The 21,214-nt window shown below is 40.7% G+C and overlaps 1 protein-coding gene across 1 annotated transcript in view; it reads right to left on the reverse strand.

Annotated features, from left to right (window-relative positions):
- SPOCK1 (SPARC (osteonectin), cwcv and kazal like domains proteoglycan 1) overlaps positions 1-21,214 on the reverse strand; it is a 466,220-nt gene that overhangs the window by 135,845 nt on the left and 309,161 nt on the right. Inside the window, exon 5 of the mRNA XM_084637722.1 lies at positions 10,784-10,916. Within this exon, the coding sequence (XP_084493848.1) occupies positions 10,784-10,916 (133 nt within the window). The remainder of the gene's footprint in view (positions 1-10,783; positions 10,917-21,214) is intronic.

The raw sequence follows: 21,214 nt of genomic DNA on the forward strand, positions 1-21,214 counted from the left end.
GATTATTTAGCACTTCTACAGCGTGCTTCAACCTGAGCATGATGCTGTGCAGACATTGTCTACTTCATCCTCTCAATCTCTCCACACCTTGACAGGCAGGGAGTTCCTGATCCACTTCACCAACAAGGACATTAAGGTTGGTTAAGGGATATATTTTCAAAGGCACAAATGGCGCTTAAGTGCAATCTCTGCCTTTGGAAATCCATTCCTTGACTAACGCTACCCAATGCTTTGCAGGATGAGAATTCCCAGTTCTCTGCTCACTCCTCTAGGCCATGTGGCTTCACCTATAGAGAGAGAAACAGTAGGCCAGAGCTGGGGTTTCTGAAAGCAGTCAGCATTGGTTTAACTCTGCTCCCGCTGAAGTCAACTGGAGTTTTACCATTGATTTAAATGGGACCAAAGGGAAACTACTACAGTGAAACTACTGAAACTCGTAACTCAGATTACTTGCTGAAATAAGGGAATGCTGCTCCCAGTCAACTAAATGGGGAGGATGCCTCATTAACTCCAGGACTGAAGCTGGCCTGCCAACTTCTGAATAGTGCCTTGCTGGGTCATTAGGAGCACAAACCAAAACCTGCTGAAGTTAGTAGAAAAAGTCCCACTTAAAGTAAGTGGGGGTAGGATCAGGCCTGCACTGATCTCAAATAATGCAGCAGAAAAGGTGTGTAAAGCTCTCCCTGGGTTAGAAGTCAGGAAATATCAGATCTAGCCCTGCAGTCCTTTCCTTACTCAGACAAAATTCCCACGGTCAGTCAATAGAGATTTTGTCTACCTTAGAGTAGGAGGATTTTGTCAAAAGTGTGACCCATTTTAGGACACATTGCAAGACCTTGCTTTTTGATATAGATTTTCCAGCATAACTGAAAAGGCGGGGGTGAGGGGGGGGAAGAACCCTCCTCTTTCTATGACTTTCTGTATCCTCCAAGCAGAGCTACCAGGAGTCTGGCTAGGGGGAGTATTTTAATATAATGTAAAAGTCTAAATGAATGAATCAAAAGGTTAAAGTTGAAATGAAATATCTACTTTATCAAAACATGCTTTTATCTAAACAAAGTAACTTGTTGATATCAAAACAGGCTTCAATAGTCTCAAATGAAAATTTTCCGGAGTTTTCATTTTGTTGAAAATTCTGACATTTCTAATTTTTGGGGATTCCAACTCAGAACGAAAAGCCAAATTTTCAAAATTCCCCACAAAATTAAAACTCTGAAAAATTTCAATCTGAGCCTATTGAAACTTGTTCTGATAACAGCAAATTGCTTTGCTAAGATAAAAATGTTTCGGTAAGGTAAACATTCTGTTTCAACCTTATCCTTTCGATTCATTTTGCTTAGATGTTTATATTACATTAAAACATTAAGTTTAATATATTATAGTTATGTATGTTACAAATAGTATATTTAATATTTTAATATAATAGAGAAGTTAAAAAAGAAACTAATTGAAACAAAGCCAAAACAAAATATTTTACCTTATAGAAATTTAATGTTTCAACCTCACTGAAATGAAAGAAGAAAGTCAAAATGATTCCTTTAGACTTTTTCCCCTCAAAAGCAACACATTTTGATTTCAATGAAACTGCTTCTTTTTCTTTTTATAACTGTTCCATCAAATATTCTTCAACCAGCTCAGCGTGAGGACCAGAGAACTGTATGAAGTCCACTATAGACTTCCATGTGCAAGTCTGTGCTGCCTTAAATACTATCCGGATGAGTGCAATAAAAAAAGATGGATATTAACACCTAGCTCTTATATAGCACTGTTCCTCAATAGATCTCAAACACCTTTGCAAAGGAGGTCAATGTCATTATTCCTGTTTTAGAGATGGGGAAACTGAGGCACAGCAAGGGGACGTGACTTGCCCAAGGTCACCCAGCAGGCATATAGCAAAGCCAGGAATGGAACTCAGGTCTCCTGAGGCCTGATGATTTGGTGATGCCTGGTCTTTCAAAGACAAGATTGAGAGCTAAGGAGAACAGAACATGTACCTACATTAAAAAAAACAAGAACGGCAGAAGAAAGACAGAGGGCTGAACTATTTCCCACCAACAAATTCTCTTTTATCCCCAAACAAAGCATGGGAAACAGAGACTGGGCTTCCTTTTATCTCCTCTTCCTCAGTTTGCTTTGATTCTTTCCCACCAACGCTTCACTAACTTTCTTTTCCTGTCCCCATACTAATCTCTGTGCTTTATTTTTTTTTTTAAATTATTCATTGATAGAGAACTCCATCCAACTCTTTGTCCAGCTGAGGCCCTAGCCCTAGCTTTTGCCATGGGGCTGGTGTTTCAGAGGCACTGTGTTTAGAGCTGGGTGAAATTTTTCCAACAAAGTGTTTACTTATTGAAACATGCAGTTTTGGGTTGACCAAAACTGACAGGAATTCGCCAAAAACATTTTCAGGCTAGATTCAGAAGGGGAGTCAGGTGCCAATCACAAAACAATTGGAGGATGAAGAGCTGCTGGTGCCCCCAGCCCATACAGTGAGTAAGCCACTCAGCTGGAATGTGGGAGACCCAGGGTCAAATCTCCATTCTGGAGCAGCAAGTTCAACCCAGATCTCTCCCTTCCTTGGTGAGTGCGAAACCACTGAGTACAAGAGAAGTACTTCCTCCTCTGGTTTCATGACTCCATCCAGGGGTTCCCAAACTGGGGGTCGGGACACCTGAGGGGGCTGCAAGGTTATTAGATGGCGAGGACGCGAGCTGTCAGCCTCCACCCCAAAGCCCGCTTTGCCTCCAGCATTTATAATGGTGTTAAATATATAAAAAAGCATTTTAATTGATGGGGGGGGGGGTGTCACACTCAGAGGCTTGCTATGTGAAAGGGGTCACCAGCACAAAAGTTTGAGAACCACTGCCCTGCACCATCATTTCCTTTGCTTTTATTAAAAAACAAAAAGGTTAAAAAAATGCCTGGAAACCAAACACTGCATTTTAGGTTGAACAAAATGTTTCATTTGCCCCCCAAATGAAAACGGTATTGGCTTTTTTGATTTGCTGAAAATCCCAAAAAATGCCAGTATCTGTTTCGGCCCAACTGTCTATTTTTTCGCGACTGTAAGTGAACTGAAAAAAATCAGTTATTCGCTCCGCTCTAGTTGTGTTCAGTGTCAGACAACCAGCGGTGTCACCCAGCAATGCCCATTTGCTGGCTAAGAAACACCAGTGCGGGAGAACGCTGTGCTAAAGGACAATTAGCTAGTGGTCCCAACAGTCTCCATGATACCCTGCAGCTAGGTGGGTTATGAAATTCTAAGGCACATTGTGCTAAAGGTCTGGCATCTGAAGTCTCTGCAGATATTTACTAATTGTGTTTCTGAGATTGCCTGCAGGGAGAGCATTTAAAAAAAAACATTCTGAAAGAACATAAAGTTTGGTTATTTTAGCCAATCTTGGTTGGTGTTTTATTTTCTCTATTTTCATGATTCCTAGAAGCAACCTTATTTGCCTCTTGCTTCCCCTAATATCAAATTATTTACCTGGTGCTATGACAACAGTAGGTGACTTTTCCATTTTCAAACAAAAGAGACATGATCATGGCCTTAATTAGTTTGCAACGGTTTAATTAAAATTTGCAAAACAACAATGTACCTAATTACAAGCATAATAATTATACCAATGTACCTTTCAATCTTTTAAGGGACTGTTAATCATTGAGGTGTGTATTTTGTAATTGAAGATCACCCTTATTTTCATTTTCTGATTAGTTAAGTACAGCCATTGTCATGTTCAGGTAATTGCTTTATTAACTAGCTTAATTAAACTTCCTGTAAAACTGACAGCTATGCAGTTATATTTTTAATGGGTTGCTGACAAAAGTGTTAACAGATTACATAACACTCTTGATAGGGCTTAGGCACCTCACTAGCTTAATTCATTAGTATTTGCAAAGAGCATTTAGAACCCTGAATCGAAGATGCTGCAAAAGTGCCAAGAATTGTCAGAGTATAAAATGGACCTTGGAGAAGTCTCGATGCAGAAAACAGCAGCTTCTCTTTATAAAAGAAAACTTTATCATGAGAGAGAAATACTGCATATTATAAAGCCTCTGCAACCCCAGCAAGAGCTGCATTCTGTCTTTACTGAATGTTATCTTTCTGGTCTATGGATTTCTTTTTTACAATGAGTTGAAAGGATGAGGGGAAGCTGATATTGTGATAAGATTCTGTTATTCCAAAAAACAAGCCCTAGCACTGCAAGCATGTGTGGGGGGATTCAGGTGGAGGGAGGTACTGGGCCCTGCTGCCTCTTTTGTTTGAATTTAACTTTCTGGCACCTAACACATAATAGGGTGTGACCCCAAACACGTCAGAATGCATAGTTTGATACTGTGCAGAATGCAAACACAAAAGAGGGGAGGGCATAACATGTGGCAGCCCAACCACTGAGGCATCTGGGTGCACCAAAGAATTACTAGATGCACTGGAAACAACACTTCCAAGTTCATTTTCTGAATAGAGCTAAGTCCACCTTCCTGGACCTCAGCAGTGGTTGTGGGTAGACACAGTATGAGCCACCACTGCCTTGGCCAACATTAGGAGCAAATTTTCAAGAGAGCTCAGGAAAATATTTGCGAAGGCTCAACACCCTCAACCAGGGACAGATTTTCAAAACAACCGAGCTCCTATTTCAGGACCTAAATGAGGTGCAGATTTGTGAAAGTGCCACGCATGCAGCAGCTCCCGTTGCGACATGACCACATTTTCAAAAGAGCTCAGCAACCCAAGTGCCGAGCTCTTGAGAAAGTCTGTCCCAGTTGGTGTTGAACTAGCCTTAGTGATTTTTCCACTCTTTTCATGGAGACTCTTGGCTCTCCAGTGCAATGCTGTGGAGAGCCAGGAATTTCCTTTTACCCTCATTGTCCATAGTAGCCTCAGTTTCGGTTAACATTAGCTATTCATGTAATGAGCGATGTTGGTATATATGTAAATGCTTAACCATATAAAGTGCCAGAAGATGGTGCTCAAGAATATTCAGCCTGGTCCCTGGGTTTTGTAGGCCCAATAAAACTTCTAATTGTGTTTCCTTGGATCAGCTCTTTGCAACTATCCCTCATGATCATTGTGGATATGTACAGTCAGTTCCACGAATCACCAGCACCGTCATTAACTTAAGTAAAATATTTTCTTTTCAATTCTGGTTGAAGAGTTTGATTCCTATATGAAGTAGCAGCTATTTGTACAGCCCTTTGAAGAGTGTAAAGGGCCAGCAACCTTCTAAGTATTATCATGTAATACAAAATAATATGGTGATAATGCTTTAAATTATTTTGTCATCCAGTTTATAAGAATGGAAGATTTTATTACCCTTTCAAGAATGACTAACAACATTTAATAATAGCATACATTAAAACAACAACACCACATTTTTAAATTAATGTATTGGAAGTGAGTGCCCCAAAGCTTCTTGACACTTTTACAAAATAAGGACAACTCCACCAACTCTGTCTCCCTATGACCTCTCTGAAATACTTAAATCTAAGTCACTATCCATCAAACCAATTACTGTTGTCCTATTTCTGCCTTAGACACTGATCCCAAACCTTGAAGGTATGCCATCATAGCTGTGCAGAAACTTCATGAAATTCTCTATAAAAGGAGGTTCATGCCTGAGCAATTGTTGGATGGAAAATTAATGTCAGGATATTATTTTCTGAGCAGTCATGCTCTAACTGGGGAAGAGCAAATTGGTGACATCACTCCTACTCCTCCTGCAAATATAGAAGGGGATGCTGCAGCTTTTCTTGAAAATCATTGCCTTTCAATTCATTTCCCACCCCCCACCCCAACTGACACCGGTTCAGAGTCAAGGTACTTACAAGCCCCCGTTCAAACATCACTGAACAGAGTGTTTATTGATAACCTCATTCCGTGGTGAAGTGCTTTGATACAGCTGTCTCAAGCCACAGTGGATACATAGACCTATGCACAAAAACTGTGTCCTGTCCTAGAGAATCCACTGTATTCTGAAGGGGAAGACCGTGACAAACTCAATCAGGACAGATTCCAATAGTGACCAATATAGGCCAACTACAAACTATATAACTTATCTAAACTGCACTTTATGCATGGTTATCAGAATAGATGACCGATGTACATATTCATTTTAAATGACTTTGTCCCCAAAGTAGGTGCTGCCCTCTGTCTTTTAGATTTGAACTTGATAGCGAACTTTCTCATTTGCCATATCTCCTCCTACATGACATTGTACTTATGCAAACTAGTTTGTGAAGGGGCTGACCGCATGTGTGCCCATTAGATGCATGCATATGCACAAATACAGAACAAAATGTTACATGTCCACCTTAGATGAACGGGTATTTGCATGGTCCATGCTTGATTATCCACACTACCTATAGTAACAGTCACCAATAATACTGCACTGGAAAGGAAAGAACCAAAGAAGAGCACTGTGGTTTTAGAAACTACCTGGTCAGCAGGGTTATTGGAGAAAGGAGAGAAAACACTGCCCTGAAGCCCCCTCGGGAGTTCTAGGAAAGTAGCTCCAACCCTCTTCTTAATTTATCAGAGACATTAAAAAAAACCTGTTACTTACAATAAATATTTTATTTGTTAGAACATTTAAACTTGACCTTTAGTTTTGTAGCAGTCATTTGTAACTGTTAAGATTATGCTGAAAATAAAATAATCTGTAATGGCGAAGAGCTGAAATAAAGGCCAAAACTATAAAAGCACCTGATTCTGACATGTGACAAGTGCATTACAGTAAAATTATTATGCATTAGGCTTGTCAACTTTAATTTTTTCCTTAGAGTTGAGCCCTAATATACAATTTGCTAATATGTAAGAGCTATTTAAGAAAGCAAACGTGGGAGCTGATTTGAGTGGAGCTATATGATTCTACAGAAGTTTCTGTGTGATGGCAGATGCTAAGACCTGCCAATTGCTACTCACAGAAAACACTTGTCTTCCTGTGCTGTGAAATTCTTCTCTCTCTGGTGATGTTCTGCAATTGCTAACCTCAAGATATCAAGGGCCTAAAAAGTCTGATATTTGAATGGCATTTTGCCACAGAAGTCATGCCATTAGAAAGACCATGCCATAAATTAGCTCCTGCATTCTAGCCTCAACAGCAGAATTTATGTGGCAACGGTGGCTACTTTAGAAGTAGATGTTTTAGGCGGGCTCCCTATGGAGTGTCACTAAAACCTTTTAACTTGCTATAGTTGCTACACAGAGAAAGTGGGAGGTAAAGAGGCCTATAGCCAACTGATTTCAAAATGAAATCACTCAGTTTCTGTGGATTGAGTGCAGGATAATCTCGAAACTATGAGTAACTAAAAGGAATTAAAAATTGAAATGGCTTCACTCATGCTTATTTAATTTATGCTCCTTAAAGTAAGTACCCTAAGAACAGGATACTTTAGAAAGCCAGAAAAAAATAAAACTTCTCTATTAGGTATCCAAAAAGAAAAAAATATAAGGAATCTGGGAAAACTAATGGGAACGTATTCCAGCTATTCAACAAACTTCCAGGGGAGATTAGGTGAATCTTTAGGAAATGCTGCAAAACTTTCCTCTTTGAAAAGGCCTTTCTACCATAAAAATGGTACTCACATTCTCTTTCCCACCCAATAAGAAAACCCCAAACCCTGACTGAAATAAAACAAAGAGAAAAAACCCCAAAGTACATTAATATTTTTAAAAAAATCAAAACCAAACACCCTACTCCAAACAGAGAGATCAGACCCTGTAAAGGGAGATGTGCCAGTGACTCCATGAAATCCATTAAGGACTTCACTATTGCTAGTGATTTTATATGGAAGATGCTCAGATACTACAGCGATGGGCAACAGTATAAAACCCTAAGACAGAGCCTACCCTGTGAAACAGGATTCTGCAGTTCAGACCCTTCAAACTAATGTGTGGGAACACTAAAGAAAACATCCATCTAACACGCTGATGGTCCTAGTGGCTGACAGCAGGCATTGCTCTTAATTAATGGCCTAATTTTCAGAGGTACTGAGCACCAACCCATTCTATTAAAGGTAATAAGAGAGTTAACCATGCTCAGTGCTTTTGAAAAATCGAGCCATAATTCCAAGATCCATTGTGCTTTAGAGAGAGGTTCTGTCACTACGATATGAAAGGAGGGATCACCCAGGGGTTTTCTCTTGAACTGAAATGGCTCCCAGTCTTTCTCTAGATTTTAAAGCCAGCAGAGACCACAATGATAATCTAGTTTGACCTTCTGCATTACAGAGACCAGAGAACATGAGGCATCAGAACTACATCTCCCATGAGGAATGGCAGCAGCTATGGGGCACAAAGATTAATGTTGAATTGTTTCAACATTTCTGAATCCATTTTTTTCACCTCTTTCTGTTCCAAGAAACATTTCAATATTTCACCTTTTCTTTCCTGATTCAAGATGAAAACAGATGTCAAAATCTCAGAATTTCCCACAGGATGGAAATTCCGATTTTCAACCAGATCTAAAGTAAACTTGCCAAAAGGTAGCTCTTGCTAAAAAGGAAACTGAGGAGAGCTTTTATGGGGACGCTTGTAGTGAAGGCAGGAGCCACAGTGCTCTGCTGGCTACTGTAACGATATGCACTGTATTGCACGAGGCATTACAGCTATATATTCTTACAACATACTGCAAAGAGCTATTGCAGAAAATTGCTACTACGACGGATCTGTTACTTGTTTAGTAAAGGTCAAGCATGGAAGCATTTGGCTGCTGGGGCTGACATGGCTGTTCAGGGATTACTGATCATTACATGGTGCCAGGAGAGGCTTCAATTCAAAGGAGATCTAAAGAAAAGCAACTACAAATGTGCAACATGAGAAAAAGATAAGACTTCTGTGCTACACTACAATGAAAGCAATCAAAACTCACAGTTCCCCAGCAAATGGTAGGTAATATTGACAATAACTGGAAAACTTTTAAGCAGAGATTCACGCTACACTGCACAGTAGTTGGTGCATTTGAAAAGTCTGACCAAAAAACGTAGCTGCGTATCTTACCACTCCAGGGACTTGAGCAATATATACAGAAATAGATAATAGATCAAGATGAGCCAGGGTTGCTTATTCATGAGTCTGATGCGTATCGCTCATAACAGAAGGAGACTAGTGAGAGGTAGGTCTTCCAGAGAAGAACATTCAACAGTTGGAGTCATTTGATACCTTCATTACAGCCCTTAGTTTCACAGCTTAGTTGCAACATTTTGATGAATTTATAACATCATGGTTTTGGATCAAAAAGTATTGGGCGTTAACAATAAAAAAAAATCAGAGGGGGATCAGCTAAGAGATCCAGTCCTCAGGCTGAGTGACAGAGGTATGCTGAGCGACTGAAATAGTGTGACTGAATATACAAAGGAAACCACTTACTACCGACTTAGCAATTTCTTCTATCTGATCATGTTCCAAAGGGCTAAGAGGAGAGGAGGATGAAAAGATAAACATCAAAGTAACATGAAAACCTGTTTTGGGAGGCAGGGAGCTGGGGTGGAGGGGAAAGGAGAAATCAGGGAGTCATGTACAGTTATTTGGAGGAAAAGACTAGTAACTGGGACAGGGCAGGCAGCAGTAGAAATGTATTTCAGTCATTTGACTGCAATTTCAAACCAGCTCAAGGTTTGCCCAAGGCCAAACACTGATGATGAGAAAATACTGTCTTGGTTGTCATTCATGGTGCACAAACTTAAGGAGGATAATAGATATTAAAAGTGACATGTTCAGTAGACAGTTCATAGCATTCATTTTTTACTAGTACATGGATGCGGGTCAAGACAGAAAGGAAAGCTTCTGCTATTATTTTCTGTTGGCTATGGGGATCTTCTTGCTCAAGTAAAACAGGAGTTTAAATGGATGAGCCACAGCCATATGCGAATGTCTGTATCTATCTATATTAAGGATGGAGTATTTTACCTGCAGAGGCAGCGAGAATACAAGAATTAGTGTTACTGACCCAAACTATGCTGCCTTGCTCTCCTCTGATATGTTCCAGAACTTTCTGCTACTGAGCATTTTATTTTCTTTTTGGGCCATCTTGAAACTTTTAAAGGTAATTTTACTGGCTGTCAAGCCATATTCTGGCTGTTAGTAGAGAAGAATCTATCCCTAAAGACATTAGAGACATTCCCAAGACATAATTCCCCATGCCAGGAGCATGATATATAAATATAGAGCACTGCATTGTACAAACAAGGAAGGCTTAATACCAACAGCATGCGATTTGGACTGCTGAATTAAACATGGTTGTGGAGCTGGTTTCTTTTATTGAAACAAGCCCTAAGGCAATCATATTGTCAGTATAACACTGGGCCAATTTATACCTGCTGGCTTCTGGGAGTACTTTTTTCTCAGCTATAATGTATGCTATTTATGGAACACAAGAATGTTAAAACCATGACTTAAGTGAACTGTAATATGTTATCCACGCAACAGGAAATCCATCTCAGAGTGACATTGCTCGTCTGAGGACAAAGCTGGCAGTGAGAACTAGGGTTTTTGTTATCTAACCATACGATGAATGAAATGATCTAGTGCATCGGGGAAAGAGCAAATATAAGGCAATATTAACTCAGAGGTTCCAGAAATGGGGATTTTCAATTACATATTGGTGTTTCCCCAAATATCATAATTATAAAATCATCAGCATTTTTAATATACAGAAATATGTGGCCTTAGCACCGGTTTCTACAAACTGTTTTAATACGATTTGCTTGCTAAAAATAGAACTTCTCCACATTACAACCTGGGCGGCCCTTGCAGACCGAGTTTCTGACTGTAAAGTGAATTTACCTTGGAAGTGTAAGTATGTCCATCAGAGCCACAGACAGGGCTGGCATGCATCACTGGACATGGCTTGCACTTGACTAAATTGGCTGGTCCAATCCAATGTTTCGCGGCCAGATTTCCTTTCTTTTGCCAAAGGCTGCAAAACAAAAAACAAAAAAAAAATCAGTCTTGAGATATGAGTGTGAAAAACAAGAGCATGAGAACTTCTCTTAGTCATTCAAATCCTGTTTATTTACTGTATTCATTTAAAAAATCCTGAAAATTAAATGTAGCTCCTAGCTATACCCTCATAATTTGGAAAATTATAACATACTCTCTACAATGCCTCTACAATACATAGCTCTCTTCCAATCTATAATTAATATACTTTACAGTTACATTAATGAACTTAGCTGCTATATTTTACTTTATAACTTGAAAAAAACTTATTTACAAATGTAATATAGCTAATCCTTGCAACATTCCTATGTGGCAGGAAAATACGATTATCATCATCTCCATCTTGTATTTGGAGAAATGGTGACACAGAAGACCCGATTTTCAGCCCCTGCCTTATTTGGGTCCCTATATTTGTGCCAACAAGTAATTGCTTATGTAACTGACAGTTTTTTAGACATCTATGTACCTGATTGCACTTGCAAATCAGGTAAATGCACATCTAAATGACAAATTCTGCCTGCAAACTTTGTGTTCATGAAATGGATGACAGGTTTCCAAAATCTGCCCTAGAGAAGTTAAATGACTTACACAGTCATATATTAAATCAGTCAGTGGCAGAGTTGATTTTAAGTGTTCCAGCTTTCCAGAAAATTATAAACAATGAGAAACTTCTTAAATACAATTGTTAAGATGGAGTTCAGGATCAAAGTGTTTAACAACAACTTATAGGCAAGGATCCCTAAAGAAATGCTGCAGTTTACATTAAAGATTTAAAAGTATGGACATGCAATTAAGATCATGCAACCAATTTTTGCTCTGCACATGTAGTGACATCAGCTTCCATCTTCCCTTCACATCAACTTTCCAATGTATGTTAATTTTGGATCAAGAACATTCCTAAAGAATTTAGAACAATCTCGAGAGATTGTACCACTGTCATCCTTCCTTTCCTTTATATACATTTATATACTTTCTATATAAAGTACCTTTCCCAAAACTGTGGAAGACTCAGTTACAGCATTTCAAAAATGTGTATGAAATCTTTGGATCTTTTGGATCTCAAAAAGATAAGATGAACACCCAATAAATGCAATTGATTGCTAAAAATGCAGATCAATAGCTTCACTTTCCTATTATAATGAACTGTCTTGAGTATTGTAATAATTTACATTACCAGTAAGTAGTGTGGAGTGTATGTGGCACCCAAAAAAAGAGAAATAACCACTTTTTGGCAGTGCTGAAAGTCAGGGTCCTGGCCTCTGGGCATGTCTGCCAATCAGAATAGCATAATGGTTCTGTCTTGTATTTGATTGGCTGTAAGGGATGTCACTCAGTATTCCGTTGGAGTGGCATTCTTTGTAAAACAGAGACAGGACTCCATCTTGGTGTGTAGCTTGAATTTAGCTCTTAACAATATTAGATGTTTTTCTAATTCACTTTCAGGTTTCAGGACCTGATTTTTAGAAACCAGACACCCAGTTCTATACCTATCTTTGCATGCTACCTACCACATGTGGGAATCTCCCCAAAATGGCATTCCCTGTGCATGTGGCTAGACAGATGGCTATTCAGTCATGTGGGAGTGCACGTGTAACGTGTGCTGGAAACGGCCCAACTTGATTATCATACACATTGTAAGGAGAGTGATCACTTTAGATAAGCTATTACCAGCAGGAGAGTGGGGAGGGAGGAGGTATTTTTTCATGCTTTGTGTGTATATAAAAAGATCTTCTACACTTTCCACAGTATGCATCCGATGAAGTGAGCTGTAGCTCACGAAAGCTTATGCTCAAACAAATTGGTTAGTCTCTAAGGTGCCACAAGTACTCCTTTTCTTTTTGCGAATACAGACTAACACGGCTGTTACTCTGAAACCTGTGTAACGTGTGTGTATGTGGTAAAAGTGCATTCAAAAGTCGGCTTGCATATCACTCCACTCCATTCATTACAACACAACAAATGAATCCGCAGCAACTCAAGTATTCTTCTTTCATCATTAAAAATGTTTGTTTGGAGAAGGCTCTCTAGAATCCCCCTCATAATCCCCCACTATCCTTGAAGAGCCCATATCACTGTAACACTGTGTATTTCCAAGCCTGACCAGTATTTTCAGGCATTATATTAAATCTATTGAAAACACATTGTTATGTTGCTATTATCATTAGCATACAGTAGTAAGCTAATAACATGCTTTTTTTTCCCATTAACCACAAGCCATGTTCACCATACAGATAAGTTCTTCTCTTTCAGGCATCAAAACATTTACTAGCAAAGGACATTGACTTCATTGCAAACACAGCTGAATGTAACATTACATCAGAGTTTGTACTGTGTAGCAAATTGCAATCTGTAGTGAAATTGCTTTAAAAATGTATCCATATATATTTTTCTAGAAGTGTGATAAAGTCATTCAGTGGTACTTTGAAATGCATTTGTAGCTAAACTGCTTGATGATATATTTTATATTATGCTGTAAGGACAAAGCAGTCGGATGATGGTTATTTTTCTTCGTGTTTGCAATGAAGTCAATGTCCTTTGCTAGTAAATGTTTTGATGCCTGAAAGAGAAGAACTTATCTGTATGGTGAACATGGCTTGTGGTTAATGGGAAGCTCAAGTTTTCTTCTATTCTAACCTTTGTCACAGTGATAAATAGTGCTATTAGGAAGCAAGTGTCCACAGAAAGAACCCCATCACCATGTCATAAGACCTCAAAAATTGGAGCCTGTGGTCAAAGTCAGAATTCCCCTGTAATCTTGAAGAAGCCCCCAATATATAGGGCAACTCTCGTCTCTTGACAAGCGCATTCAATTTTACATGCTAGAGTTACTATTACTAACAAGCTAAATCCTCTGATGCAAGCACCCAGAGATTACAGAGCTTTCGGTTCTGAAGCCCTACATCCATATCTGACTGGCTATGGATCCAAAACTGTGTGTCCGGGGAAGAAATATCCAGCTCCAGACAAGATGGCCCAAATCTCATGAGAAAATCTAGCCAACTTTTGGACCCATTAGAGGCCACTGTCACTTTTGCAAGAAGCAGCAGTTTGTGCAGCGGCAGCAGCTACAGGTCTGGGATAGAAGCAGGGGCAGAATACGTTGCCTACGTAAGCCCTTTGGAATGGGGAGAAAATTTGGGGGAGTGATATAAGGTGCAGCGTGACAGAGGAGGGAGGAAGGGAAAAAATTTTCTGTGGAGGAAGCTGTACACTGCAGCCCCAGCACACACACACACACACACGAAGTTAGATACAGCAGCAGGAGGAATTCCATTCCCCATCTCTCCCCAGACAACACCCTGATCCACAGACAAGTTGGAGGGTCTGAGGAGAAAGAGAGCTAAGGATGCAAGAAAGGACTTTGTTCCTGACCCTCTGCCAGCAGGGAGCTGCTTACTGAAGCCTCTGCACGGCCACCCACAGCAGGAAGAGTTTTACTGCACCCTGCGGTGACTAGACAGGGCTCTCCACGTGCTATCACAGTGATCTCCAATCTAGACAACCACAGGAAGCAGAGTGGTCAGATTTATAAAGTGCAAACAGGATGGATTCAATGGAGCATCTCAACTTACAAATCAACCTGTCCTTTTCCTCCACGTTGATCCCGATTACCAGTTAAACTAGGGTCCCTTTCCCTGACACAGGGCTTCCACCCCATGTACATATTGTCTTTCAATCAGTTGGCACAATTAAAATCCTGGCTTTCCTTCACCATGGTATGTACGTGTGCTGCACTTTTTGACGTATCGCCTCTACTTGGAATGGTGTATGACACTCAAAATGTTGAGGTAAATTTAACTAAGAGAAGAATAAATATCAAGATGTCAAAGGCACCCACTGTACACACACACACACACAGAGTACCATCTGGGACACATTCAGTTGTCTTTCACACAAGGCTGTTTGGTGTTTGCATGGTGTGGGACCTGTTCATATGAATGCATATCCAGAGCCTCTATCTCATGACTCATCCAGCTGCCACAGCAGCGGGGATCTGTATGGTGTGTACAGTTGGACTCACGCTCTGGAAACACAAATCTCGTGCCTTGCTTGGCAATGTCCAGCTGCCCTTTGTGTGTGGACATGTCCTGTGTACTCTGCACCCTTAAATAGTCTCCGTGTCACTGATGTGAGAAGCCGTGTGCAGAGCAGTAATGGAAGATGAACAGGCCATGCACTTTTCTCTCCTCTGAGCAGCTTCCAAGCTATCGGCCAGTCTCCAGGCTGAACTAGTTCTGATTCAGGCTGAGGAGTGACTGCGTCTCATGGCCATGCTGCATTCTTCGACTCTGCTCCTTTCCACCTTCTCTCTGGCTGCAATTCATTCACACGTTTGATCCAACTCTTCCCTTTATCCCATTAATGTGTCTAGAGCTTCTTAGAAATCACATTGGAATCAAGGCTGGATGCGTATAATACACTCTGCTTCGAGTAACACCATCGGCTAGTACAGAACATGTCAGCCCTGCTTACTTACTGGCGACTCTCACTCATGTTGGGCAGCTGGGAATAGCTTCTGATTCTCTTTCAGGTGCTATTCAAGGTTTTGATTGTAAGCTTTGACGCTCTAATGCACTTTGGACCTGTCTTCTTTAGAGACGACCTCTCTCCTGTGTTGCGCTAGCCAAGATCACCTGAGGTGCTTGAGCTGCCAAACTCCAAGTTTAGAGAGGATACAGAGTATTTTTGGTGAGTGGTACTTGACTTTGGAATTCCCACTAACTCTGGTCCATCAAAGCCCAAGTTTAATGACCTTTAGGGCACAATGAAAAGCCCATTTATTTTCCCAAGCTCTTCCAGTGCATGTGCATATACATGTATGGGGGGTGGGGAATGTTGGACTGAGTAGGTGCGAGTGGATCAGAGGGAAGAATCTCATCATGGCTGAGTGGTGGACGGGTGGTACACAATGATCCCAATTGTATCTGTCTGGACTTTGTAGATGTTGTGTATTGTACTTAAGGCAATGGATAGATACATTTAAAATAACTCTAACTTAAGAAACTTAAATAAATATGCTTTCTTATCGTTGCTGCCTGTGGGAGCCTTTTACTGTTTCTTGTGAGATATGACTCCAAAACCAAAAGTGATCTTGGCTTGGACTTTGGAAAGGCAAATGCATGATAATCATGGTTTTGCTAAAGCAAAAACTAAAGTACATCTGGTCCAGACTCATTTCTATAGATCATAGGGAGCTGCTATTTGTTTTAGCCCATTTTAAACATCATGCACATACATTAACAAAAATAAATCTGCAACTAGGGTTTTTGATTTCAAAAGGGCTGACTTTCAAAAATTAAGGAAATTAGTTAGGGAAGTGGATTGGACTGAAGAATTTATGGGTTTAAAGGTAGAGGAGGCCTGGGATTATTTTAAATTAAAGCTGCAGAAGCTATCGGAAGCCTGCATCCCAAGAAAGGGGAAAAAATTCATAGGCAGGAGTTGTAGACCAAGCTGGATGAGCAAGCATCTTAGAGAGGTAATTAAGAAAAAGCAGAAAGCATATAGGGAGTGGAAGAAGGGAGGGATCAGTAAGGAAAGCTACCTTATTGAGGTCAGAATATGTAGGGATAAAGTGAGACAGGCTAAAAGTCAAGTAGAGTTGGACCTTGCAAAGGGAATTAAAACCAATAGTAAAAGGTTCTATAGTCATATAAATAGGAAGAAAACAAAGAAAGAAGAAGTGGGACCGCTAAAAACTGAGGATGGAGTGGAGGTCAAGGATAATCTAGGCATGGCCCAATATCTAAACAAATACTTTGCCTCAGTCTTTAATAAGACTAAAGAGGATCTTAGGGATAATGGTAGCATGATAAATGGGAATGAGGATATGGAGGTAGACATCACCATATCTGAGGTAGAAGCGAAACTCAAACAGCTTAATGGGACTAAATCGGGGGGCCCAGATAATCTTCATCCAAGAATATTAAAAGAATTGGCACAAGAAATTGCAAGCCCATTAGCAAGAATTTTTAATGAATCTGTAAACTCAGGGGTTGTACCGTATGATTGGAGAATTGCTAACATAGTTCCTATTTTTAAGAAAGGGAAAAAAAGTGATCCAAGTAATTATAGGCCTGTTAGTTTGACATCTGTAGTATGCAAGGTCTTGGAAAAAATTTTGAAGGAGAAGGTAGTTAAGGACATTGAAGTCAATGGTAAATGGGACAAAATACAACATGGTTTTACAAAAGGTAGATCGTGCCAAACCAACCTGATCTCCTTCTTTGAGAGAGTAACAGATTTTTTAGATAAAGGAAACGCAGTGGATCTAATTTACTTAGATTTTAGTAAGGCGTTTGATACTGTGCCACATGGGGAATTATTAGTTAAATTGGATAAGATGGGCATCAATAGGAAAATTGAAAGGTGGATAGGGAATTGGTTAAAGGGGAGACTACAACGGGTCCTACTGAAAGGTGAACTGTCAAGTTGGAGGGAGGTTACCAGTGGAGTTCCTCAAGGATCAGTTTTGGGACCAATCTTATTTAATCTTTTTATTACTGACCTGGGCACAAAAAGTGGGAGTGTGCTAATAAAGTTTGCGGATGATACAAAGCTGGGAGGTATTGCTAATTTAGAGAAGGACAGGGATACCCTACAGGAGGATCTGGATGACCTTGTAAACTGGAGTAATAGGAATAGGATGAAATTTAATAGTGAGAAGTGTAAGGTCATGCATTTAGGGATTAATAACAAGAATTTTAGTTATAAGCTAGGGACGCATCAACTAGAAGTAACGGAGGAGGAAAAGGACCTTGGAGTATTGGTTGATCATAGGATGACTATGAGCTGCCAATGTGATATGGCTGTGAAAAAAGCTAATGTCGTCTTGGGATGCATCAGGAGAGGTATTTCCAGTAGGGATAAGGAGGTTTTAGTACCGTTATATAAGGCACTGGTGAGACCTCACCTGGAATACTGTGTGCAGTTCTGGTCTCCCATGTTTAAGAAGGATGAATTCAAACTGGAACAGGTACAGAGAAGGGCTACTAGGATGATCCGAGGAATGGAAAACTTGTCTTATGAAAGGAGACTCAGGGAGCTTGGCTTGTTTAGCCTAACTAAAAGAAGGTTGAGGGGAGATATGATTGCTCTCTATAAATATATCAGAGGGATAAATACCAGAGAGGGAGAGGAATTATTTAAACTCAGTACCAAAATGGACACAAGAACAAATGGATATAAACTGGCCACTAGGAAATTTAGATTAGAAATTAGACGAAGGTTTCTAACCATCAGAGGAGTGAAGTTTTGGAATAGCCTTCTGAGGGAAGTAGTGGGGGCAAAAGATCTATCTTGCTTTAAGATTAAACTCGATAAGTTTATGGAGGAGATGGTATGATGGGATAACATGGTTTTGGTAATTAAATATTCATGGTAAATAGGCCCAATGGCCTGTGATGGGTTTTTAGATGGGGTAAGATCCAAGTTACCCGGGAAAGAATTTTCTGTAGTATCTGGCTGATGAATCTTGCCCATATGCTCAGGGTTTAGCTGATCGCCATATTTGGGGTCGGGAAGGAATTTTCCTCCAGGGCAGATTGGAAGGCCCTGGAGGTTTTTCGCCTTCCTCTGTAGCATGGGGCACGGGTCACTTGCTGGAGGATTCTCTGCTCCTTGAGGTCTTCAAACTACAATTTGAGGACTTCAATAGCACAGATATAGGTGTGAGGTCTTTTTTAGGAGTGGTGGGTGAAATTCTGTGGCCTGCGTTGTGCAGGAGGTCAGACTAGATGATCATAATGGTCCCTTCTGGCCTAGATATCTATGAATCTATACATTATTTTCAAAATCCTATACAGCTTTCTCTTGGGAAAGAAGAGACTGAATTTGCTTGGACTACAATGAGAGGAACAAAGGTCACCAGAGGTAGATGGACATCCCCCTTTACTCTCAGACTACATAACACAATGTGTGGTGCCTAAGACTACCCCCACAAGTTCTGTCCTGGTCTAAGAAATCACAGAATTGACTAGTGACCAAACTACAAATCCTGTTTTGTTTAAATAAATAATAAAAAAATACTAAACAATCTATAAATGGAATTGTTGATACAAAGTGAAACACTGGGCTCCTCTGATTTACAATATCTAAACCAGGGGTGGGCAAACTACGGCCTGCGGGCTGGATCCAGACCACCAGCTGTTTTAAGCTGGTCCTCGAGCTCCCACTGGGGAGCAGGGTCTGGGGCTTGCCCTGCTCCGGCGCTCCAGCCAAGGAGCGGGGTCAGGGGCTGTTCCATGCGGCTCCTGGAAGCAGCGGCATATCCCACTCTCCGGCTCCTATGCATAGGGGCAGCCAGGGGCCTCCACTCTGCATGCTGCCCTGCCCCAAGTGCCACCCCTGCAGCTCCCATTGGCCAGGAACCAGTTGCAGGTGTGGTACCTGCAGACAGGGCAGCATGCAGAGCTGCCAGGCTGCACCTCATGTAGGAGTCAGAAGGGGACATGTTGCTGCTTCTGGGAGCTGCTTGAGGTAAGCGCCGCTTGGAGCCTGCACCCCTGAGCCTCCCCTTGTGCCTGAACCCCCTGCCCCAGCCCTGATCCACCTCCCATCCTCTGAACCCCTCGATCCCAGCCCAGAGTACCCTCCTGCACCCAAAACCCCTGAACCACAGCCCCACCCCAGAGCCCGCACCCCCAGCTGGAGCCCTCCCACTCCCCACACCTCACTCCTCTGCTCCAGCCTGGAGCCCCCTCCTGCACATGAACTCCTCATTTCTGGCCCCACCCTGGAGCTCGCACCCACAGCCAGAGCCCTCACCCCCTCCTGCACCCCAACCCTAATTTCGTTTTCATGGCCCACCATACAATTTCTATTCCCAGATGTGGCGCTCAGGCCAAAAAGTTTGCCCACCCTTGATCTAAACAGAAGACAAGAAGGACTAGTGAGCAGTCTCATCTAGAGAGGAAGGATGGTTTTCAGATAATAATCACTTCCTACTCACTTAAAGTTATAGATTTAGGCTGAGATTTTCAAAAGTGCCTAAGGGAGTTAGGCACCTAGTTCCCATTGAAAATCTTAGCCTTATAACTTAAAGACAGGCCAACGGACAGATTTTAAAAAGTATTTAGATGCCCAGGTACCTTTGCAAATCTGGTAACAAATCCTGAAGATTCACCTTAATTCTTAGTCAGGCAAATGAAGCCAGGAAGAGTTTTGAAGGAAGAAGGACATCAGAATTTGGCCTACCATGCATAAGCTAGGTTTGTCTTATGCTGTTGTGTGTGTTTTTTTAAATTTTTATATAGGTAACTTCATCCCTGAATAGCTAAGCTGAAGAAACAAATCTTTACAGTCTGTTGAGGATTTCTGACTAAAATCAATGTGTACTGTACTTTCAATTTTAATTTCTCAGCCGGCAGCCATTTGAGTGAAAGTATATTTTTAGATTACCATTTGTAATCCAAGATTACATGAATTTAAAGTAGTTACGATTAGTATTTAACTTATTAGTCATGTACAAATTAATACTCAATCAAATAAGTGATTTGGTAAAATGATGGCCATTACCCTTTTCTAAAAGTAAGCAGCATTTATCATGCTCTATTGGCCTCTAACATATCATGAATATTTTACTTTCTGGAGCTGTTTCCATTACAAAGATTTTTGTCTTTTCAGTTTGACAGGAAAACGTGTTCATTTACCTTTATCTATGTGTCCTGCACAGTTCTGGGAGCATACAAACTCAGAGTCAAACTATGATCTGTCAGAATACAGAACCTGAGAGAAAAAGATTTTCTTCCCTTATGCTCGCCCATCTATTTGGGGGTGTGATCTCATATATGACATTTATATTATCTCGGGGGGGCTTCTTTTTGAACACCCACAGAAAGCTTCCTGTTGTATTTGCCGCATTTCTCACTGAACAGAAACTGCTCAAGTTAATGACTATTATGGGAATAAATGGAATGCATGAACTACAATTGAATACTAACACATCCTGAATTTTTTATTTATGAATTCCGATGCTACTCACTACATTATTTTTCAAAATCCAGTTCTACCATTACATCATCATTTAGGCCCCAATCCTGCAAACATTTACATACAGGCTTAACTTTATGACGTGAGCAGTGCAGATGGGACTACTTAAGGTAGTAATGTTGAATAGCTCTGGAAGTGTTTGCAGGATCAGGGCCTTAGGTTCCATTCTAGCAAAGCCCTTTACGACATGCTTAATTTCAAGCGTGTGAGTTGGTCCCACTGATATCAGTGATGTTTCAAGCAAAGCACTTAAGCTCGTCTGTGAATAATTTCAATGGTGTCAGT

Source organism: Lepidochelys olivacea (assembly GCF_965140295.1).
Source record: "Lepidochelys olivacea isolate rLepOli2 genome assembly, chromosome: 8".
Lineage (NCBI taxonomy): Eukaryota > Metazoa > Chordata > Testudines > Cheloniidae > Lepidochelys > Lepidochelys olivacea.